A 21,479-nucleotide genomic window follows, 5' to 3' on the forward strand; every position below is an offset into this window, starting at 1 on the left:
TTTTTTTCTTTATTCACCCTCTATGGGTCGCGGAGCGGCCCGGGCTGGATAAAAACAGAACGTGTTACATATTTGCAAAATACAGATGGAAAAAATGTGTTTGTATGGATTCTGCCACTGTATCCTGTGGAGAAAATGTACAGAATACCCACAGAATGGAACTCTTATGTGACAGTCTGCTACATCGACATAAACGGTATAATGCAAGCTTATATATGTGACCACTAGATGGCGATGACAAGACTTTAGATTGTAAATTCATATCAGAATTAAAGGGGTACATTTTTTTTTTAAATCAACTGGTGCCAGAAAGTTAAACAGATTTGTAAATTACTTCTATTAAAAAATCTTTACTCTTCCAGTACTTTTTAGCAGCTGTATGCTACAGAGGAAAGTCTTTTCTTTTTGAATTTCTTTTTTGTCTTGTCCACAGTGCTCTCTGCTGACACCTCTGTCCATGTAAGGAACTGTCCAGAGCAGCATAGGTTTGCTATGGGGATTTTCTCCTGCTCTGGACAGTTCCTGATACGGGTATCAGGTGTTAGCAGAGAGCACTGTGGACAAGACAAAAAAGAAATTCAAAAAGAAAAGAGTTTCCTCTGTAGCATACAGCTGCTAAAAAGTACTGGAAGGGTAAAGATTTTTTTAATAGAAGTCATTTACAAATCTGTTTAACTTTCTGGCACCAGTTGATTAAAAAAAAAACAAGAAAAAAAAACATGTTTTTCACCGGAGTATCCCTTTAAAGAAGCATTATTTTTTTTTTTGCTTATATAGAGAAAATAATGAAGAGGTTCTTGTGTATACCTTGTGCTTGCCTGTTTTAGCTGGTGTGGCAGGCATGGAGTTTTTTTGCCATATTTATTCTAATTTCATCACTGAAATTTTTTTTTAATGCTGCCTACATTTCCCATGAATCCTCAAACATTGTCCCTGCATTCTACCTGTTTTGCTGTGATTTTCCAAAATCATTGTTAAAATAACACATATACTTTTGCTGCAATTTGCCGTGATTTTGGGCACAATCAAGGCAAAAAAAAAATACAAAACTAACAAACAAAGAAAAACAAAAAAAGCAGCAAAATGCGGTGTATGAACACAGCCTCAGGGGAGATGTATAACTACTACATATGCTTCCAGGATAGAGATAGCAGCAGTATACAGATAGAGCTGGAGGGGAGGTACATCACTACTATGTATCCTGTTTCCATAGAGATAGCAACATTATACAAACAGAGCTGGAGGAGAGGTAACTGCTATGTAACCTGTTCCCATAGAGATAGCAGCAGTATACAGATAGAGCTGGAGGGGAGGTGTATAACTACTATATATTCTGATCCCATAGAGATAGCAGCAGCAGTATACAGATAGAGCTGGAGGGGAGGTGTATAACTACTATGTATCCTGTTCCCATAGAGATAGTAGCAGCAGCAGTATACAGATAGAGCTGGGAGCCGAGGTGTCTGGAAACTGCCAACGGGTTCTGATGGTCAGCTGACCCAGAACTGAACACTTCCTCTAACACATTGAACACTGGATTTTCTGTGGGTCAGACTGGTGGTCACAAGACCCAGTTACAGTAATGAAACACATGGATGCAGATGTGCTGGAATAGACCAGACGGTGCTGTAGGAATAGTGATGGTGAGTGTGAATGATATGGGCCAAAAAAACACAACAACCTGCAAACCTGGAGTTCTTCTTTAAAATGACAGTAGGCTGGATTGTCTATAGCCTCTATAAATGCTATATACACTGTATATATATATATATATATATATATATATATATATATATATATATCTCTATCAGGTCTGTGGAGTGAGCAGGGTGCAGAGGTGGTCCCCAGTTATCCCATGATGAGTATTATACAGGAACATAACTTTCTGGGCTCTGCTATGTGAGCGCAGTCTCCCGTACAGGACATTATACAGAGACCTTCACTTCAACCACAGAATTAAAAAAGCAAATATGTAAGAAATGGAAGATTTCCAAGATAATATTTGGCCTCCATAGTAACCGGAGAGACGCGTCCGTCAGGAGTCACTAGAAATCGAATATTTCACATAGAGACATGTGGAGAAGTGATCAGGAATGTGGAATATGACTGTTATTTCATTCAACAGATGAAGGCGAAAACTGCAAAACCCGTCTGGAACTGTCCAGATTGTGTCCTTCAGCACTTGTCCTCCTTAATACTCAGTCCAGCACTTGTCCTCCTTAGTACTTAGTCCAGCACTTGTCCTCCTTAGTACTCAGTCCAGCACTTGTCCTCCTTAGCACTTAGTCCAGCACTTTTCCTCCTTAGTACTCAGTCCAGCGCTTGTCCTCCTTAGTACTCAGTCCACTGCATGTCCACATTAGTACTTAGTCCAGAACTTGTCCTCCTTAGTACTCAGTCCAGAACTTGTCCTCCTTAGTACTTAGTCCAGCACTTGTCCTCCTTAGTACTCAGTCCAGAACTTGTCCTCCTTAGTACTCAGTCCAGAACTTGTCCTCCTTAGTACTCAGTCCAGAACTTGTCCTCCTTAGTACTCAGTCCAGAACTTGTCCTCCTTAGTACTCAGTCCAGAACGTGTCAGCCTTAGTACTCAGTCCAGAACTTGTCATCCTTAGTACTCAGTCCAGTACTTGTCCTCCTTAGTACTTAGTCCAGCACTTGTCCTCCTTAGTACTCAGTCCAGCACTTATCCTCCTCAGTACTTAGTCCAGCACTTGTCCTCCTTAGTACTTAGTCCAGTACTTGTCCTTCATAGTACTCAGTCCAGTGCTTGTCCTCCTTAGTACTCAGTCTGGAACTTGTCCTCCTTAGTACTCAGTCTAGAACTTGCCCTCCTTAGTACTTAGTCCAGCACTTGTCCTCCTTAGTACTTAGTCCAGCACTTGTGCTCCTTAGTACTCAGTCCAGAACTTGTCCTCCTTAGTACTCAGTCCAGAACTTGTCCTCCTTAGTACTCAGTCCAGAACTTGTGCTCCTTAGTACTCAGTCCAGTACTTGTCCTCCTTAGTACTCAGTCCAGTACTTGTCCTCCTTAGTACTTAGTCCAGCACTTGTCCTCCTTAGTACTCAGTCCAGCACTTGTCCTCCTTAGTATTCAGTCCAGCACTTGTCCTCCTTAGTACTTAGTCCAGCACTTGTCCTCCTTAGTACTTAGTCCAGCACTTGTCCTTCTTAGTACTCAGTCCAGCGCTTGTCCTCCTTAGTACTCAGTCCAGCGCTTGTCCTCCTTAGTACTCAGTCCAGAACTTGTCCTCCTTAGTACTTAGTCCAGCACTTGTCCTCCTTAGTACTTAGTCCAGAACTTGTCCTCCTTAGTACTCAGTCCAGCGCTTGTCCTCCTTAGTACTCAGTCCAGCGCTTGTCCTCCTTAGTACTCAGTCCAGCGCTTGTCCTCCTTAGTACTCAGTCAAGCACTTGTCCTCCTTAGTACTCAGTCCAGAACTTGTCCTCCTTAGTACTCAGTCCAGAACGTGTCAGCCTTAGTACTCAGTCCAGAACTTGTCATCCTTAGTACTCAGTCCAGTACTTGTCCTCCTTAGTACTTAGTCCAGCACTTGTCCTCCTTAGTACTCAGTCCAGCACTTATCCTCCTCAGTACTTAGTCCAGCACATGTCCTCCTTAGTACTTAGTCCAGTACTTGTCCTTCATAGTACTCAGTCCAGTGCTTGTCCTCCTTAGTACTCAGTCTGGAACTTGTCCTCCTTAGTACTCAGTCTAGAACTTGCCCTCCTTAGTACTTAGTCCAGCACTTGTCCTCCTTAGTACTTAGTCCAGCACTTGTCCTCCTTAGTACTCAGTCCAGAACTTGTCCTCCTTAGTACTCAGTCCAGAACTTGTCCTCCTTAGTACTCAGTCCAGAACTTGTGCTCCTTAGTACTCAGTCCAGTACTTGTCCTCCTTAGTACTCAGTCCAGTACTTGTCCTCCTTAGTACTTAGTCCAGCACTTGTCCTCCTTAGTACTCAGTCCAGCACTTGTCCTCCTTAGCATTCAGTCCAGCACTTGTCCTCCTTACTACTTAGTCCAGCACTTGTCCTCCTTAGTACTTAGTCCAGTACTTGTCCTTCTTAGTACTCAGTCCAGCGCTTGTCCTCCTTAGTACTCAGTCCAGCGCTTGTCCTCCTTAGTACTCAGTCCAGAACTTGTCCTCCTTAGTACTTAGTCCAGCACTTGTCCTCCTTAGTACTTAGTCCAGAACTTGTCCTCCTTAGTACTCAGTCCAGCGCTTGTCCTCCTTAGTACTCAGTCCAGCGCTTGTCCTCCTTAGTACTCAGTCCAGCGCTTGTCCTCCTTAGTACTCAGTCAAGCACTTGTCCTCCTTAGTACTCAGTCCAGAGCTTGTCCTCCTTAGTACTCAGTCCAGCACTTGTCCTCCTTAGTACTCAGTCAAGCACTTGTCCTCCTTAGTACTCAGTCAAGCACTTGTCCTCCTTAGTACTCAGTCCAGAGCTTGTCCTCCTTAGTACTCAGTCCAGCACTTGTCCTCCTTAGTACTCAGTCCAGCACTTGTCCTCCTTAGTACTCAGTCAAGCACTTGTCCTCCTTAGTACTCAGTCCAGAGCTTGTCCTCCTTAGTACTCAGTCCAGCACTTGTCCTCCTTAGTACTCAGTCCAGCACTTGTCCTCCTTAGTACTCAGTCAAGCACTTGTCCTCCTTAGTACTCAGTCCAGTACTTGTCCTCCTTAGTACTCAGTCCAGCACTTGTCCTCCTTAGTACTCAGTCCAGCACTTGTCCTCCTTAGTACTTAGTCCAGTACTTGTCCTTCATAGTACTTAGTCCAGCACTTGTCCTCCTTAGTACTTAGTCCAGTACTTGTCCTTCATAGTACTCAGTCCAGTGCTTGTCCTCCTTAGTACTCAATCCAGCACTTGTCCTCCTTAGTACTCAGTCCAGTACTTGTCCTCCTTAATACTCAGTCCAGCACTTGTCCTCCTTAATACTTAGTCCAGCACTTTTCCTCCTTAGTACTCAGTCCAGCGCTTGTCCTCCTTAGTACTCAGTCCAGCACTTGTCCTCCTTAGTACTCAGTCCAGAACTTGTCCTCCTTAGTACTCAGTCCAGAACTTGTCCTCCTTAGTACTCAGTCCAGAACTTGTGCTCCTTAGTACTCAGTCCAGTACTTGTCCTCCTTAGTACTCAGTCCAGTACTTGTCCTCCTTAGTACTTAGTCCAGCACTTGTCCTCCTTAGTACTCAGTCCAGCACTTGTCCTCCTTAGTATTCAGTCCAGCACTTGTCCTCCTTACTACTTAGTCCAGCACTTGTCCTCCTTAGTACTTAGTCCAGTACATGTCCTTCTTAGTACTCAGTCCAGCGCTTGTCCTCCTTAGTACTCAGTCCAGCGCTTGTCCTCCTTAGTACTCAGTCCAGAACTTGTCCTCCTTAGTACTCAGTCCAGAACTTTTCCTCCTTAGTACTCAGTCCAGAACTTGTGCTCCTTAGTACTCAGTCCAGAACTTGTCCTCCTTAGTACTCAGTCCAGTACTTGTCCTCCTTAGTACTTAGTCCAGCACTTGTCCTCCTTAGTACTCAGTCCAGCACTTGTCCTCCTTAGTATTCAGTCCAGCACTTGTCCTCCTTACTACTTAGTCCAGCACTTGTCCTCCTTAGTACTTAGTCCAGTACTTGTCCTTCTTAGTACTCAGTCCAGCGCTTGTCCTCCTTAGTACTCAGTCCAGCGCTTGTCCTCCTTAGTACTCAGTCCAGAACTTGTCCTCCTTAGTACTCAGTCCAGAACTTGTCCTCCTTAGTACTCAGTCCAGAACTTGTGCTCCTTAGTACTCAGTCCAGTACTTGTCCTCCTTAGTACTCAGTCCAGTACTTGTCCTCCTTAGTACTTAGTCCAGCACTTGTCCTCCTTAGTACTCAGTCCAGCACTTGTCCTCCTTAGTATTCAGTCCAGCACTTGTCCTCCTTACTACTTAGTCCAGCACTTGTCCTCCTTAGTACTTAGTCCAGTACTTGTCCTTCTTAGTACTCAGTCCAGCGCTTGTCCTCCTTAGTACTCAGTCCAGCGCTTGTCCTCCTTAGTACTCAGTCCAGAACTTGTCCTCCTTAGTACTTAGTCCAGCACTTGTCCTCCTTAGTACTTAGTCCAGAACTTGTCCTCCTTAGTACTCAGTCCAGCGCTTGTCCTCCTTAGTACTCAGTCCAGCGCTTGTCCTCCTTAGTACTCAGTCCAGCGCTTGTCCTCCTTAGTACTCAGTCAAGCACTTGTCCTCCTTAGTACTCAGTCCAGAGCTTGTCCTCCTTAGTACTCAGTCCAGCACTTGTCCTCCTTAGTACTCAGTCAAGCACTTGTCCTCCTTAGTACTCAGTCAAGCACTTGTCCTCCTTAGTACTCAGTCCAGAGCTTGTCCTCTTTAGTACTCAGTCCAGCACTTGTCCTCCTTAGTACTCAGTCCAGCACTTGTCCTCCTTAGAACTCAGTCAAGCACTTGTCCTCCTTAGTACTCAGTCCAGAGCTTGTCCTCCTTAGTACTCAGTCCAGCACTTGTCCTCCTTAGTACTCAGTCCAGCACTTGTCCTCCTTAGTACTCAGTCAAGCACTTGTCCTCCTTAGTACTCAGTCCAGTACTTGTCCTCCTTAGTACTCAGTCCAGCACTTGTCCTCCTTAGTACTCAGTCCAGCACTTGTCCTCCTTAGTACTTAGTCCAGTACTTGTCCTTCATAGTACTTAGTCCAGCACTTGTCCTCCTTAGTACTTAGTCCAGTACTTGTCCTTCATAGTACTCAGTCCAGTGCTTGTCCTCCTTAGTACTCAGTCCAGCACTTGTCCTCCTTAGTACTCAGTCCAGTACTTGTCCTCCTTAGTACTCAGTCCAGTACTTGTCCTCCTTAATACTCAGTCCAGCACTTGTCCTCCTTAATACTTAGTCCAGCACTTTTCCTCCTTAGTACTCAGTCCAGCGCTTGTCCTCCTTAGTACTCAGTCCAGCACTTGTCCTCCTTAGTACTCAGTCCAGAACTTGTCCTCCTTAGTACTCAGTCCAGAACTTGTCCTCCTTAGTACTCAGTCCAGAACTTGTGCTCCTTAGTACTCAGTCCAGTACTTGTCCTCCTTAGTACTCAGTCCAGTACTTGTCCTCCTTAGTACTTAGTCCAGCACTTGTCCTCCTTAGTACTCAGTCCAGCACTTGTCCTCCTTAGTACTCAGTCCAGCGCTTGTCCTCCTTAGTACTCAGTCCAGAACTTGTCCTCCTTAGTACTTAGTCCAGCACTTGTCCTCCTTAGTACTTAGTCCAGAACTTGTCCTCCTTAGTACTCAGTCCAGCGCTTGTCCTCCTTAGTACTCAGTCCAGCGCTTGTCCTCCTTAGTACTCAGTCCAGCGCTTGTCCTCCTTAGTACTCAGTCAAGCACTTGTCCTCCTTAGTACTCAGTCCAGAGCTTGTCCTCCTTAGTACTCAGTCCAGCACTTGTCCTCCTTAGTACTCAGTCAAGCACTTGTCCTCCTTAGTACTCAGTCAAGCACTTGTCCTCCTTAGTACTCAGTCCAGAGCTTGTCCTCCTTAGTACCCAGTCCAGCACTTGTCCTCCTTAGTACTCAGTCCAGCACTTGTCCTCCTTGGTACTCAGTCAAGCACTTGTCCTCCTTAGTACTCAGTCCAGAGCTTGTCCTCCTTAGTACTCAGTCCAGCACTTGTCCTCCTTAGTACTCAGTCCAGCAGTTGTCCTCCTTAGTACTCAGTCAAGCACTTGTCCTCCTTAGTACTCAGTCCAGTACTTGTCCTCCTTAGTACTCAGTCCAGCACTTGTCCTCCTTAGTACTCAGTCCAGCACTTGTCCTCCTTAGTACTTAGTCCAGCACTTATCCTCCTCAGTACTTAGTCCAGCACTTGTCCTCCTTAGTACTTAGTCCAGCACTTGTCCTCCTTAGTACTTAGTCCAGTACTTGTCCTTCATAGTACTCAGTCCAGTGCTTGTCCTCCTTAGTACTCAGTCCAGCACTTGTCCTCCTTAGTACTCAGTCCAGTACTTGTCCTCCTTAGTACTCAGTCCAGTACTTGTCCTCCTTAATACTCAGTCCAGCACTTGTCCTCCTTAATACTTAGTCCAGCACTTTTCCTCCTTAGTACTCAGTCCAGCGCTTGTCCTCCTTAGTACTCAGTCCAGCGCTTGTCCTCCTTAGTACTCAGTCTAGCACTTGTCCTCCTTAGTACTTAGTCCAGCACTTGTCCTCCTTAGTACTCAGTCCAGCGCTTGTCCTCCTTAGTACTCAGTCTAGCACTTGTCCTCCTTAGTACTCAGTCCAGCGCTTGTCCTCCTTTGTACTCAGTCAAGCACTTGTCCTCCTTAGTACTCAGTCCAGAGCTTGTCCTCCTTAGTACTCAGTCCAGCACTTGTCCTCCTTAGTACTCAGTCAAGCACTTGTCCTCCTTAGTACTCAGTCAAGCACTTGTCCTCCTTAGTACTCAGTCCAGAGCTTGTCCTCCTTAGTACTCAGTCAAGCACTTGTCCTCCTTAGTACTCAGTCCAGAGCTTGTCCTCCTTAGTACTCAGTCCAGCACTTGTCCTCCTTAGTACTCAGTCCAGCACTTGTCCTCCTTAGTACTCAGTCAAGCACTTGTCCTCCTTAGTACTCAGTCCAGAGCTTGTCCTCCTTAGTACTCAGTCCAGCACTTGTCCTCCTTAGTACTCAGTCAAGCACTTGTCCTCCTTAGTACTCAGTCCAGTACTTATCCTCCTCAGTACTTAGTCCAGCACTTGTCCTCCTTAGTACTTAGTCCAGCACTTGTCCTCCTTAGTACTTAGTCCAGTACTTGTCCTTCATAGTACTCAGTCCAGCACTTGTCCTCCTTAGTACTCAGTCAAGCACTTGTCCTCCTTAGTACTCAGTCAAGCACTTGTCCTCCTTAGTACTCAGTCCAGAGCTTGTCCTCTTTAGTACTCAGTCCAGCACTTGTCCTCCTTAGTACTCAGTCCAGCACTTGTCCTCCTTAGAACTCAGTCAAGCACTTGTCCTCCTTAGTACTCAGTCCAGAGCTTGTCCTCCTTAGTACTCAGTCCAGCACTTGTCCTCCTTAGTACTCAGTCCAGCACTTGTCCTCCTTAGTACTCAGTCAAGCACTTGTCCTCCTTAGTACTCAGTCCAGTACTTGTCCTCCTTAGTACTCAGTCCAGCACTTGTCCTCCTTAGTACTCAGTCCAGCACTTGTCCTCCTTAGTACTTAGTCCAGTACTTGTCCTTCATAGTACTTAGTCCAGCACTTGTCCTCCTTAGTACTTAGTCCAGTACTTGTCCTTCATAGTACTCAGTCCAGTGCTTGTCCTCCTTAGTACTCAGTCCAGCACTTGTCCTCCTTAGTACTCAGTCCAGTACTTGTCCTCCTTAGTACTCAGTCCAGTACTTGTCCTCCTTAATACTCAGTCCAGCACTTGTCCTCCTTAATACTTAGTCCAGCACTTTTCCTCCTTAGTACTCAGTCCAGCGCTTGTCCTCCTTAGTACTCAGTCCAGCACTTGTCCTCCTTAGTACTCAGTCCAGAACTTGTCCTCCTTAGTACTCAGTCCAGAACTTGTCCTCCTTAGTACTCAGTCCAGAACTTGTGCTCCTTAGTACTCAGTCCAGTACTTGTCCTCCTTAGTACTCAGTCCAGTACTTGTCCTCCTTAGTACTTAGTCCAGCACTTGTCCTCCTTAGTACTCAGTCCAGCACTTGTCCTCCTTAGTACTCAGTCCAGCGCTTGTCCTCCTTAGTACTCAGTCCAGAACTTGTCCTCCTTAGTACTTAGTCCAGCACTTGTCCTCCTTAGTACTTAGTCCAGAACTTGTCCTCCTTAGTACTCAGTCCAGCGCTTGTCCTCCTTAGTACTCAGTCCAGCGCTTGTCCTCCTTAGTACTCAGTCCAGCGCTTGTCCTCCTTAGTACTCAGTCAAGCACTTGTCCTCCTTAGTACTCAGTCCAGAGCTTGTCCTCCTTAGTACTCAGTCCAGCACTTGTCCTCCTTAGTACTCAGTCAAGCACTTGTCCTCCTTAGTACTCAGTCAAGCACTTGTCCTCCTTAGTACTCAGTCCAGAGCTTGTCCTCCTTAGTACCCAGTCCAGCACTTGTCCTCCTTAGTACTCAGTCCAGCACTTGTCCTCCTTGGTACTCAGTCAAGCACTTGTCCTCCTTAGTACTCAGTCCAGAGCTTGTCCTCCTTAGTACTCAGTCCAGCACTTGTCCTCCTTAGTACTCAGTCCAGCAGTTGTCCTCCTTAGTACTCAGTCAAGCACTTGTCCTCCTTAGTACTCAGTCCAGTACTTGTCCTCCTTAGTACTCAGTCCAGCACTTGTCCTCCTTAGTACTCAGTCCAGCACTTGTCCTCCTTAGTACTTAGTCCAGCACTTATCCTCCTCAGTACTTAGTCCAGCACTTGTCCTCCTTAGTACTTAGTCCAGCACTTGTCCTCCTTAGTACTTAGTCCAGTACTTGTCCTTCATAGTACTCAGTCCAGTGCTTGTCCTCCTTAGTACTCAGTCCAGCACTTGTCCTCCTTAGTACTCAGTCCAGTACTTGTCCTCCTTAGTACTCAGTCCAGTACTTGTCCTCCTTAATACTCAGTCCAGCACTTGTCCTCCTTAATACTTAGTCCAGCACTTTTCCTCCTTAGTACTCAGTCCAGCGCTTGTCCTCCTTAGTACTCAGTCCAGCGCTTGTCCTCCTTAGTACTCAGTCTAGCACTTGTCCTCCTTAGTACTTAGTCCAGCACTTGTCCTCCTTAGTACTCAGTCCAGCGCTTGTCCTCCTTAGTACTCAGTCTAGCACTTGTCCTCCTTAGTACTCAGTCCAGCGCTTGTCCTCCTTTGTACTCAGTCAAGCACTTGTCCTCCTTAGTACTCAGTCCAGAGCTTGTCCTCCTTAGTACTCAGTCCAGCACTTGTCCTCCTTAGTACTCAGTCAAGCACTTGTCCTCCTTAGTACTCAGTCAAGCACTTGTCCTCCTTAGTACTCAGTCCAGAGCTTGTCCTCCTTAGTACTCAGTCAAGCACTTGTCCTCCTTAGTACTCAGTCCAGAGCTTGTCCTCCTTAGTACTCAGTCCAGCACTTGTCCTCCTTAGTACTCAGTCCAGCACTTGTCCTCCTTAGTACTCAGTCAAGCACTTGTCCTCCTTAGTACTCAGTCCAGAGCTTGTCCTCCTTAGTACTCAGTCCAGCACTTGTCCTCCTTAGTACTCAGTCAAGCACTTGTCCTCCTTAGTACTCAGTCCAGTACTTATCCTCCTCAGTACTTAGTCCAGCACTTGTCCTCCTTAGTACTTAGTCCAGCACTTGTCCTCCTTAGTACTTAGTCCAGTACTTGTCCTTCATAGTACAAAGTCCAGTGCTTGTCCTCCTTAGTACTCAGTCCAGCACTTGTCCTCCTTAGTACTCAGTCCAGTACTTGTCCTCCTTAGTACTCAGTCCAGTACTTGTCCTCCTTAATACTCAGTCCAGCACTTGTCCTCCTTAATACTTAGTCCAGCACTTTTCCTCCTTAGTACTCAGTTCAGCGCTTGTCCTCCTTAGTACTCAGTCCAGCACTTGTCCTCCTTAGTACTCAGTCCAGAACTTGTCCTCCTTAGTACTCAGTCCAGAACTTGTCCTCCTTAGTACTCAGTCCAGAACTTGTGCTCCTTAGTACTCAGTCCAGTACTTGTCCTCCTTAGTACTCAGTCCAGTACTTGTCCTCCTTAGTACTTAGTCCAGCACTTGTCCTCCTTAGTACTCAGTCCAGCACTTGTCCTCCTTAGTATTCAGTCCAGCACTTGTCCTCCTTACTACTTAGTCCAGCACTTGTCCTCCTTAGTACTTAGTCCAGTACTTGTCCTTCTTAGTACTCAGTCCAGCGCTTGTCCTCCTTAGTACTCAGTCCAGCGCTTGTCCTCCTTAGTACTCAGTCCAGAACTTGTCCTCCTTAGTACTTAGTCCAGCACTTGTCCTCCTTAGTACTTAGTCCAGAACTTGTCCTCCTTAGTACTCAGTCCAGCTCTTGTCCTCCTTAGTACTCAGTCCAGCGCTTGTCCTCCTTAGTACTCAGTCCAGCGCTTGTCCTCCTTAGTACTCAGTCAAGCACTTGTCCTCCTTAGTACTCAGTCCAGAGCTTGTCCTCCTTAGTACTCAGTCCAGCACTTGTCCTCCTTAGTACTCAGTCAAGCACTTGTCCTCCTTAGTACTCAGTCAAGCACTTGTCCTCCTTAGTACTCAGTCCAGAGCTTGTCCTCCTTAGTACTCAGTCCAGCACTTGTCCTCCTTAGTACTCAGTCCAGCACTTGTCCTCCTTAGTACTCAGTCAAGCACTTGTCCTCCTTAGTACTCAGTCCAGAGCTTGTCCTCCTTAGTACTCAGTCCAGCACTTGTCCTCCTTAGTACTCAGTCCAGCACTTGTCCTCCTTAGTACTCAGTCAAGCACTTGTCCTCCTTAGTACTCAGTCCAGTACTTGTCCTCCTTAGTACTCAGTCCAGCACTTGTCCTCCTTAGTACTCAGTCCAGCACTTGTCCTCCTTAGTACTTAGTCCAGCACTTATCCTCCTCAGTACTTAGTCCAGCACTTGTCCTCCTTAGTACTTAGTCCAGCACTTGTCCTCCTTAGTACTTAGTCCAGTACTTGTCCTTCATAGTACTCAGTCCAGTGCTTGTCCTCCTTAGTACTCAGTCCAGCACTTGTCCTCCTTAGTACTCAGTCCAGTACTTGTCCTCCTTAGTACTCAGTCCAGTACTTGTCCTCCTTAATATTCAGTCCAGCACTTGTCCTCCTTAATACTTAGTCCAGCACTTTTCCTCCTTAGTACTCAGTCCAGCGCTTGTCCTCCTTAGTACTCAGTCCAGCGCTTGTCCTCCTTAGTACTCAGTCTAGCACTTGTCCTCCTTAGTACTTAGTCTAGCACTTGTCCTCCTTAGTACTCAGTCCAGCGCTTGTCCTCCTTAGTACTCAGTCTAGCACTTGTCCTCCTTAGTACTCAGTCCAGCACTTGTCCTCCTTAGTACTTAGTCCAGCACTTGTCCTCCTTAGTACTCAGTCAAGCACTTGTCCTCCTTAGTACTCAGTCCAGAGCTTGTCCTCCTTAGTACTCAGTCCAGCGCTTGTCCTCCTTAGTACTCAGTCAAGCACTTGTCCTCCTTAGTACTCAGTCAAGCACTTGTCCTCCTTAGTACTCAGTCCATAGCTTGTCCTCCTTAGTACTCAGTCCAGCGCTTGTCCTCCTTAGTACTCAGTCCAGCACTTGTCCTCCTTAGTACTCAGTCCAGCACTTGTCCTCCTTAGTACTCAGTCCAGCACTTGTCCTCCTTAGTACTCAGTCCAGAACTTGTCCTCCTTAGTACTCAGTCCAGCACTTGTCCTCCTTAGTACTCAGTCCAGCACTTGTCCTCCTTAGTACTCAGTCCAGCACTTGTCCTCCTTAGTACTTAGTCCAGCACTTGTCCTCCTTAGTACTCAGTCCAGCACTTGTCCTCCTTAGTACTCAGTCCAGCACTTGTCCTCCTTAGTACTCAGTCCAGCACTTGTCCTCCTTAGTACTCAGTCCAGCACTTGTCCTCCTTAGTACTCAGTCCAGCACTTGTCCTCCTTAGTACTCAGTCCAGCACTTGTCCTCCTTAGTACTCAGTCCAGCACTTGTCCTCCTTAGTACTCAGTCAAGCACTTGTCCTCCTTAGTACTTAGTCCAGCACTTATCCTCCTCAGTACTTAGTCCAGCACTTGTCCTCCTTAGTACTTAGTCCAGCACTTGTCCTCCTTAGTACTTAGTCCAGTACTTGTCCTTCATAGTACTCAGTCCAGTACTTGTCCTCCTTAGTACTCAGTCCAGCACTTGTCCTCCTTAGTACTCAGTCCAGCACTTGTCCTCCTTAGTACTCAGTCCAGCACTTGTCCTCCTTAGTACTCAGTCCAGCACTTGTCCTCCTTAGTACTCAGTCCAGCACTTGTCCTCCTTAGTACTCAGTCCAGCGCTTGTCCTCCTTAGTACTCAGTCCAGCGCTTGTCCTCCTTAGTACTCAGTCCAGCACTTGTCCTCCTTAGTACTCAGTCCAGCACTTGTCCTCCTTAGTACTCAGTCCAGCACTTGTCCTCCTTAGTACCTGCTTTTATTAGCCCTCAGTTTAGCCCTCATCCTCCTTATTATGAAGCCCAGCTATGACTTAGTCCTTAGTCCATCTCTGTGCTTACTCCTTTTATGTTGCTCCATGGATGGGGCACAGGCCGCTCTAGATGTCAGCATTATCCCACAGAATGATTTGCCAAGTGGCTGTAGGGGATTTGATGGGAGATGAGAATCTTGTTTTTCCAGCATTACATAATGACATGATCCAGCGAGGCTTCGGTATCAGTCTGCGGTCATATTCACACTATACTATGGCTGCCAAACACCTGCTCATCCATGATCTTCTCACATCCTGCGGCCAGATGTCCGTCCTGCCACATCACATGTCTTAATAATGGAGAGAATGAAGCAACCACAACCACGTCACTTATCTACACCTTGAGAAAATAATATAATGCAGTGTTTCCCAGCCAGTGTGCCTCCAGCTTTTGCAAAACTAAAACTCCCTGAATGCCCGGACAGCAGATGTTTAGTAATTTCACAGTACACTGCAATACATTACCTTAGTATTGCAGTGTACTGTATGAGTTATTATGTAATCACACATTCAAGTCCCTCTTGTCAAGTTCCAACCAGGTAGCCTCCAGCTGTTGCAAAACTACAACTCCCAGCATGCCCGGACAGCCTTTGGCTGTCCGGGCATGCTGGGAGTTGTAGTTTTGCAACAGCTGGAGGCACCCTGGCTAGGAAACACTGCCTATAATAACAGGGGTTGACAATAAGATTTGAAGAACGAAGCGTGAAACAGAATTGTGAATGCAGCTCTGGATGTGACCAGAGTAGAGGACATAAGACAGTGTTTTCCGACCAGGATGCATAACTACAACTCCCAGCATGCCCCCACAGCCTTTGGAGGCACCCTGGTTGGGAAACACTGACATAGGGTAATTCTACATAAACATAAGTTAAATGCTGCAGTTAGGTGTACAGTAAATAATCAGCGTGTTACCTGTCATTTTACATCATGTAAATAAACTGCATTATTTTACAATACTCTTACCCTGCTGCAACTAAATGTGGCAGAGCTGAGTTTGTCCTACTCAACAACATCACCACATCATCTGTTATTCCACATAACAACATGTAAACCTGCTAGTTTATCTGAGGTCTCAAGCAAGCGAAAAACAGGACAAACTCACCTCCGCTACATCTGCAAAAAAAAAAGCTAAAAAAAAAATAAAACTAACAGGTAAACGACAAACTCACCTCCGCTACATCTGCAAAAAAAAAAAAAACTAAACAAAAAAAAAAGACAGGTAAATGACAAACTCACCTACGCTACATCTGCAAAAACAAACAAAAAAACAGGTAAGTGACAAACTCACCTCTACTACATCTGCAAAAAAAAAACCTAAAAAAAAACAGGTAAATGACAAACTCACCTCCTCTACACCTGCAAAAAAAAAACAAAAAAAAACTGTTAAATGACAAACTCACCTCTGCTACATCTGCAAAAAAAATTAAAAGACAGGTAAATGACAAACTCACCTCCTCTACACCTGCAAAAAAAAAAAAACTGGTAAATGACAAACTCACCTCTGCTACATCTGCAAAAAAAAAAAAAGGACAGGTAAATGACAAACTCAGCCCGGCCACATCTGCAAAAAAAAATTAAAAGACAGGTAAATGACAAACTCACCTCCGCTACATCTGCAAAAAAAAAACACAGGTAAATGATAAACTCACCTCCTCTACACCTGCTCTGCAATAGAGTTGTATTGAGGGGGGCGTGTCAGCCGCAGCTTTGTGCGGTGGTCAACACGCCCCCTTCCCGCGGGCTGTCAGGGCCCTATACAGGAGATTGTGAGGGGCCCCAGTGGTCGGACCCCCCGCAATCTCAAACTTATCCCCTATCCTTAGGATAGGGGATAAGTTTTTCACCACTGGACTACTCCTTTAAATGACAAACTCACCTCTGCTACATCTGCAAAAAAAAAAGGAACAGTTAAATGATAAACTCACCAGAAGTGTATTCAAAATGAATAGGACATATAAAGGAAGGACATGCACTTCTCCTCCCTTATGGATCCACTTCTGACTCAAAAACTGCCAGAAAAAAAAACAAGTGGAAACTTAGCCTTAAAGGGGAGTACCCCTTTAAGGCTAAGTTTCCACTTGTTTTTTTTTTATTTATTTTTTTTTAATCAACTGGTGCCAGAAAGTTAAGCAGATTTGTAAATTACTTCTATTAAAAAAATCTTAATCCTTCCAGTACTTTTTAGGGGCTATATGCTACAGAGGAAATGCTTTACTTTTTAGATTTCTCTGATGCCATGACCACAGTGCTCTCTGCTGACCTCTGCTGTCCATTTTAGGAACTGTCCTGAGCAGGACAAAATCCCCATAGCAAACATATGCTGCTCTGAACAGTTCCTAAAACGGACAGCAGAGGTTAGCAGAGAGCACTGTGGCCATGACATCAGAGAAATCTAAAAAGCAAAGCATTTCCTTAGCCCCTAAAAAGTACTGGAAGGATTAAGATTTTTTAATAGAAGTAATTTACAAATCTTTTTAACTTTCTGGCACCAGTTGATTTAAAAAAAAAAAAAATAAATAAATAAATAAAAGTTTTCCACGGGAGTACCCCTTTAAATGACAAACTTACATCTGCAAAAAAAAAAAAATGTTAAATTACAAACTCATCTCTGCTACATCTGCAAGAATTTTTTTTTAAAACAGGTAAATGAGAAACTCACCTCTGCTACATATGCAAAAAAAAATAATAAAAAATTAAAAAAACAGGTAAATGAGAAACTCACCTCTGCTACATATGCAAAAAAAATAATAAAAAATTAAAAAAACAGGTAAATGAGAAACTCACCTCTGCTACATATGCAAAAAAAATAATAAAAAATAAAAAAAACAGGTAAATGAGAAACTCACCTCTGCTACATGTGCAAAAGAGAAATAAACTGCTAAATGACAAACTCACTTTTGCTACATACAAAACACAAAGAGCTCTGCTTCATCTGAATACTGACAGTACATTAAGAAACAGCTTGTCACGCTTTTGCTGAATCTTGTAGTTCTACAGCCCCCTTCTAATGATTACCCCCCCCCCTCCCCCCTTCATGACATTTTTGGATATTTTTGGGATTCTCTTTGTCTATTAGACCAGGCAGCTGTGCGGAGTAGTTGGGGGCGGGCGGGGATGGTCTGCCTGGACTGCACTGCTCCGCTGGATAGGCCTCATCTCTATTATTTGGGGATGTCATCGTGTCAGTGATTCCGGATGATTTCACGTGTGTGGAATGTACAGGAGGAGGAATGTGTCACCGACTACATTATTATTAATATGACTGTACATAGGGGGCAGCACAGCGCTGCCAGGGTGTAAAGAGCGACCGCTGTGCTAGACCACTGGGGGGGGATATCTGGGAACAGATGACAGATCCCATAATCCCATATACATGGGCCATTTCCTGCGTCGCTCTATGCAGCTTAGCGCAGAAGTTAACACTTCATCCTGATACCGGCTGGACGCCAGCGAACCGCGCCACCGGATTTACACCGCTCAGCCGGACACGTGTCCATGAGGCCTAATCATTGTGTGATGACAAGTTTATAATCTACTTATATAGTTTTTTTGTTTTTTTTCAAGATCTCCGCTTGCTGTCAGTGCAGGAGAGCGTTTTTTTTTTTTAATTTCTTGTCTACGCAATCTCCGCTGCAATAATTTATCATGGGTGCCAATGGGTCCTCCGTTCCCCCATTCATACTGCGGAATTTCAGCGGCGGAAAATGATGCTGCGGAAAGTCACCTGCTGAAAGAATGAGCGTTTCATTCACTCCGGCCAAAAGAATGAAATGTTGATTCTTTTGGCGGAGTTAATGGCGTACTCAACATCACACCACGCCCCCTCAATGCAAGTCTATGGGAAGGGGCGTGGCGGCCGCCGCCACGCCCCCTCCCATAGACTTGCATTGAGGGGGTGTGGTGTGACGTCATGAGTGGCGGGACTGACCCCCCGCAACATGCACACATAGTTCGGAATGAAATGTTCTGAATGCTGGCCAGTGGAGTACCCCTTTAAAGGGGTATTCCGCGCTTTCTATTTGTTTGTTTTTTTAATGTAAGACAGGGACAGCAAAGTTATACATGATATACTTCACTTACCTGTGTTTAGTGGCTGGTATCACATTTCTTTGTCTTTCTCTTCCCTGGAAGTTTGTTTTCTGCAGCCTACAAAATTAGTGGTGTCTCGGACCTTTCCCAGCTGGCTGTGCAGCCCGAGACAATACATCACAAGTCAGGTGCTTAAAGGGGGCTTGGCTGCTTCATCTGTTGTGTGTGAACCAGGCCCCCTGATGACATTAGCGGCGCACATGTGGATTCATCATCACACAGATCCACAGCTGGTGTGTCAGGTTGTGCTGTGCTGCAATGGGTGGTCACCTATGAGGTCACCTATGTGTAGGAGGGAAATAAGTCCCCTCTCACCTTGAAGCAAAGGATCCTGGGGATTGTAATCTGAGGGAGGCCACATAAACAGGAAGTAACCAGTTCCTAAAAACAAACCATTAGCGTGGTGGGGGACACAGGACATGGCCAGTTACCACCAATACAAGCACAGATCCATGGTAAGCATGCCCATTATTGTAGGACTCTTAAAGGGGTACTCCGCCCCTAGACATCTTATCCGCTATCCAAATGAGAGGGGATAAGATGTCTGATCGCTGTCATTACTGCAAAGAGCGAACTCGCTCTGTGCGTAATGATGGGTGATATAGGTGCCGGAGCATCTTGGCGTCACGGCTCCCCCTTCATGATGACACGTTCCGCCCCTCAATACAAGACTATGGGAGGGGGTGTGGCGGCCATCATGCCCCCTCCCATAGACTTATATTAAGGAGGCGGGCCGTGATTTCTTTAGGGGCGGAGCCGTGATGTCACGATGCTCTGGCCCCTATATCGCCCATCATTACACACAGAGCGAGTTTGCTCTGTGCAGTGATGACAGCGGGGTGCGGCAGCCATGATCGCGGTGGTCCGCAGCAGCGGGCTCCCCGCGATCAGGCATCTCATCCCCTATCCTTTGGATAGGTAATAAGATGTCTAGGATCCATTTTAAAGTGTCAATTCCTGTAAATTTGCTACCTAGTCCTTTGTTTGCATCCGTCAATCAACTGACATCACTTCCTGTTTAAGTAACTACAGAGCCTGGGGGGTGAACAGGGCAGGGGGGCTCCACCAATGCGTACTGAAGGAGTTAGGGTCAGAAGTTTGCTCCCAGTCCAGGGCTGGGTTTCACAAACTCTGCTTCAATAAGGGAAGGATTCAGAAATGTAAAAAAAATATATAATGTGGTAATGTGCCTAGATTGATGAGGAAAAACAGTTTTCCAAGTAGATATAAGCTTAGAATTTGGGACATCTGTCATACTGATTTTAAATATGCTCATAGGAAGAACCAGCACTCCTACATGTTTGAATCATAGTTTATTCACGCATCAAGTACAGACAAAGCTTCAATCACACAATAAGACCATTTCTGTATATCAGAGTGCTGCTTCTTCCTATGAGTATATTTGGTTTGCCATGGATAATCGGAGTCAGGAAACTCTAGCCGGGAATTCAGCCAACTTTGCCTTCCTCCCACTTCACTTTGTTGGCTATAACTCCTCCCACATAGTGGGCGTGAGACAGAGTTGTCTGAATTCCCAGCTAGAGAGTCCTAACCAGATAGGAAGTTGGGATAATTTCAGCCTATGGAAAGCAGGAGGAAATACGAGACACAATGTGGGACTTTTTTTCATTTTTTTTTTACTGTCCACAGGATAAGCCAGTGTTTCCCAATCAGAGTGCATCTAGCTGTAGCAAAACTACAACTCCTAGCATGCCTGGACTGCCTTGGTCACCACCATTGAACCCTCGGATCATTTTCCCTCACATGCAGTATCCACAGGCAGTATCGACAGTCCCTCACAGGCAGTATCCTGCAAGCAGATTCCTGTTAGCTTCTGCAGCACTTGATCGAGGAGCCCTCACAGGCTGTCCCTCTGTGTCCACTGTCTCTGCTTGCTGTGCTAGACCTGAAAATACTTAGATGGCCACGAGCACATGTCCAGAAAACTCCTCCTTCCCCAGCTTAAGTCACTGCTCAGTACATTTGCTTGTGCAGTCCTCCATCTACTGGACACTTCATGTAATTACAGCATAATATACAACAATAATTCAAGGGGATTACATATTATTGTTTGATTGTTATGTTTTCTTAGTTAAAAAAAAAACAGTAGTGTGCTTAACCTATATGGTAAAGGAAATGTTTGTCTCCTTATTTGCAGGTCCTTTTACAAAACACCACCACAACGCCACCTGTCCTTGCTGTCTCCGAAGAGTACACTAGGACTCAGTACTGCAAATGGCCATGCGATTGCCCGCCAGACCCACCCATATGCCCACCCGGGGTCAGCCTGGTCATAGACGGTTGTGACTGTTGTAAGACATGTGCAAAACAGTTGGGAGAAAACTGTACAGAGGCGGATACATGTGACACGCATAAGGGGTTATACTGTGACTACAGCAGGGACACGCCGAGGTACGAAGTAGGTGTCTGTGGACGTAAGTATCTCCTACATTCATCATTCATTGCTGTTTTAAAAACAAAGGGAATCAGAAGAGGGCGCTAGTGTGTCGTTCTATGACTCTATGGTAGTCCTTTACTCAGTGTCCGAGGGTCAGACCATATTAAATTCCTATTAAAGTGTCAGTTCCTGACTACCTAGACTCCTCCTTGCATTTGTCAATCAACTGACATAATTTCCTGCCTAAGTAACCACAGAGTCTGGGGGTGAACAGGAAATGAATTCTCCACCCGTGTGTACAAAGGGAGTTAGGGTCAGATTTTTTTTCACCCATTCCTGAGTGGATTGATACAGTGTATAGGTTTATAGGAAACTATTTAAAGGGGTATTCCGGCTTTATACATCTTATCCCCTATCCAAAGGATAGAAAATAAGATGTATGATCGCAGGGGTCCCCCCACTGGGGACACCCGTGATCTCGGTGCAGCCCCCAGGGGTATATTCTGTGCCGGGCGCTGCCTCCAAGATGAGGATGCGATGTCATGGCCACACCCCCTAGTGATGTCACATCATCCCCCTCCATTCATTTTTTAAAGGCAGTGCCCATTTAAGTTTTATCATACCATGTTTATTGTTTTTCATATTATTACTAGTATATGAAAATGAGGCTAGGACCTATCAACCTAATTTTTTTTTGTAATAGTCATGTGATCAATTCTTCTAATTCTTTTAGTTTTTTTTATCCTTGAACACCATTTATTTATTTATATTTTTATTTATTTTTTTCTTCTAATTTTATATAATTTTCTAACTATTTCTGTATGTATTTCTTTATTGATATATTTATTTTATTTATTTGTGTATTTATTGATATATTTATTTATTTATTT

The 21,479-nt window shown here is 45.2% G+C and overlaps 1 protein-coding gene across 1 annotated transcript in view; it reads left to right on the forward strand.

Moving 5' to 3' along the window:
- The window catches only part of CCN4 (cellular communication network factor 4), a 77,303-nt gene that overhangs the window by 48,796 nt on the left and 7,028 nt on the right, over positions 1-21,479 (forward strand). The window contains exon 2 of the mRNA XM_056522797.1: positions 20,350-20,626. Within this exon, the coding sequence (XP_056378772.1) occupies positions 20,350-20,626 (277 nt within the window). The remainder of the gene's footprint in view (positions 1-20,349; positions 20,627-21,479) is intronic.

This window comes from Hyla sarda, chromosome 5 (genome assembly GCF_029499605.1).
Source record: "Hyla sarda isolate aHylSar1 chromosome 5, aHylSar1.hap1, whole genome shotgun sequence".
In the NCBI taxonomy this organism is placed as follows: Eukaryota; Metazoa; Chordata; class Amphibia; order Anura; family Hylidae; genus Hyla; species Hyla sarda.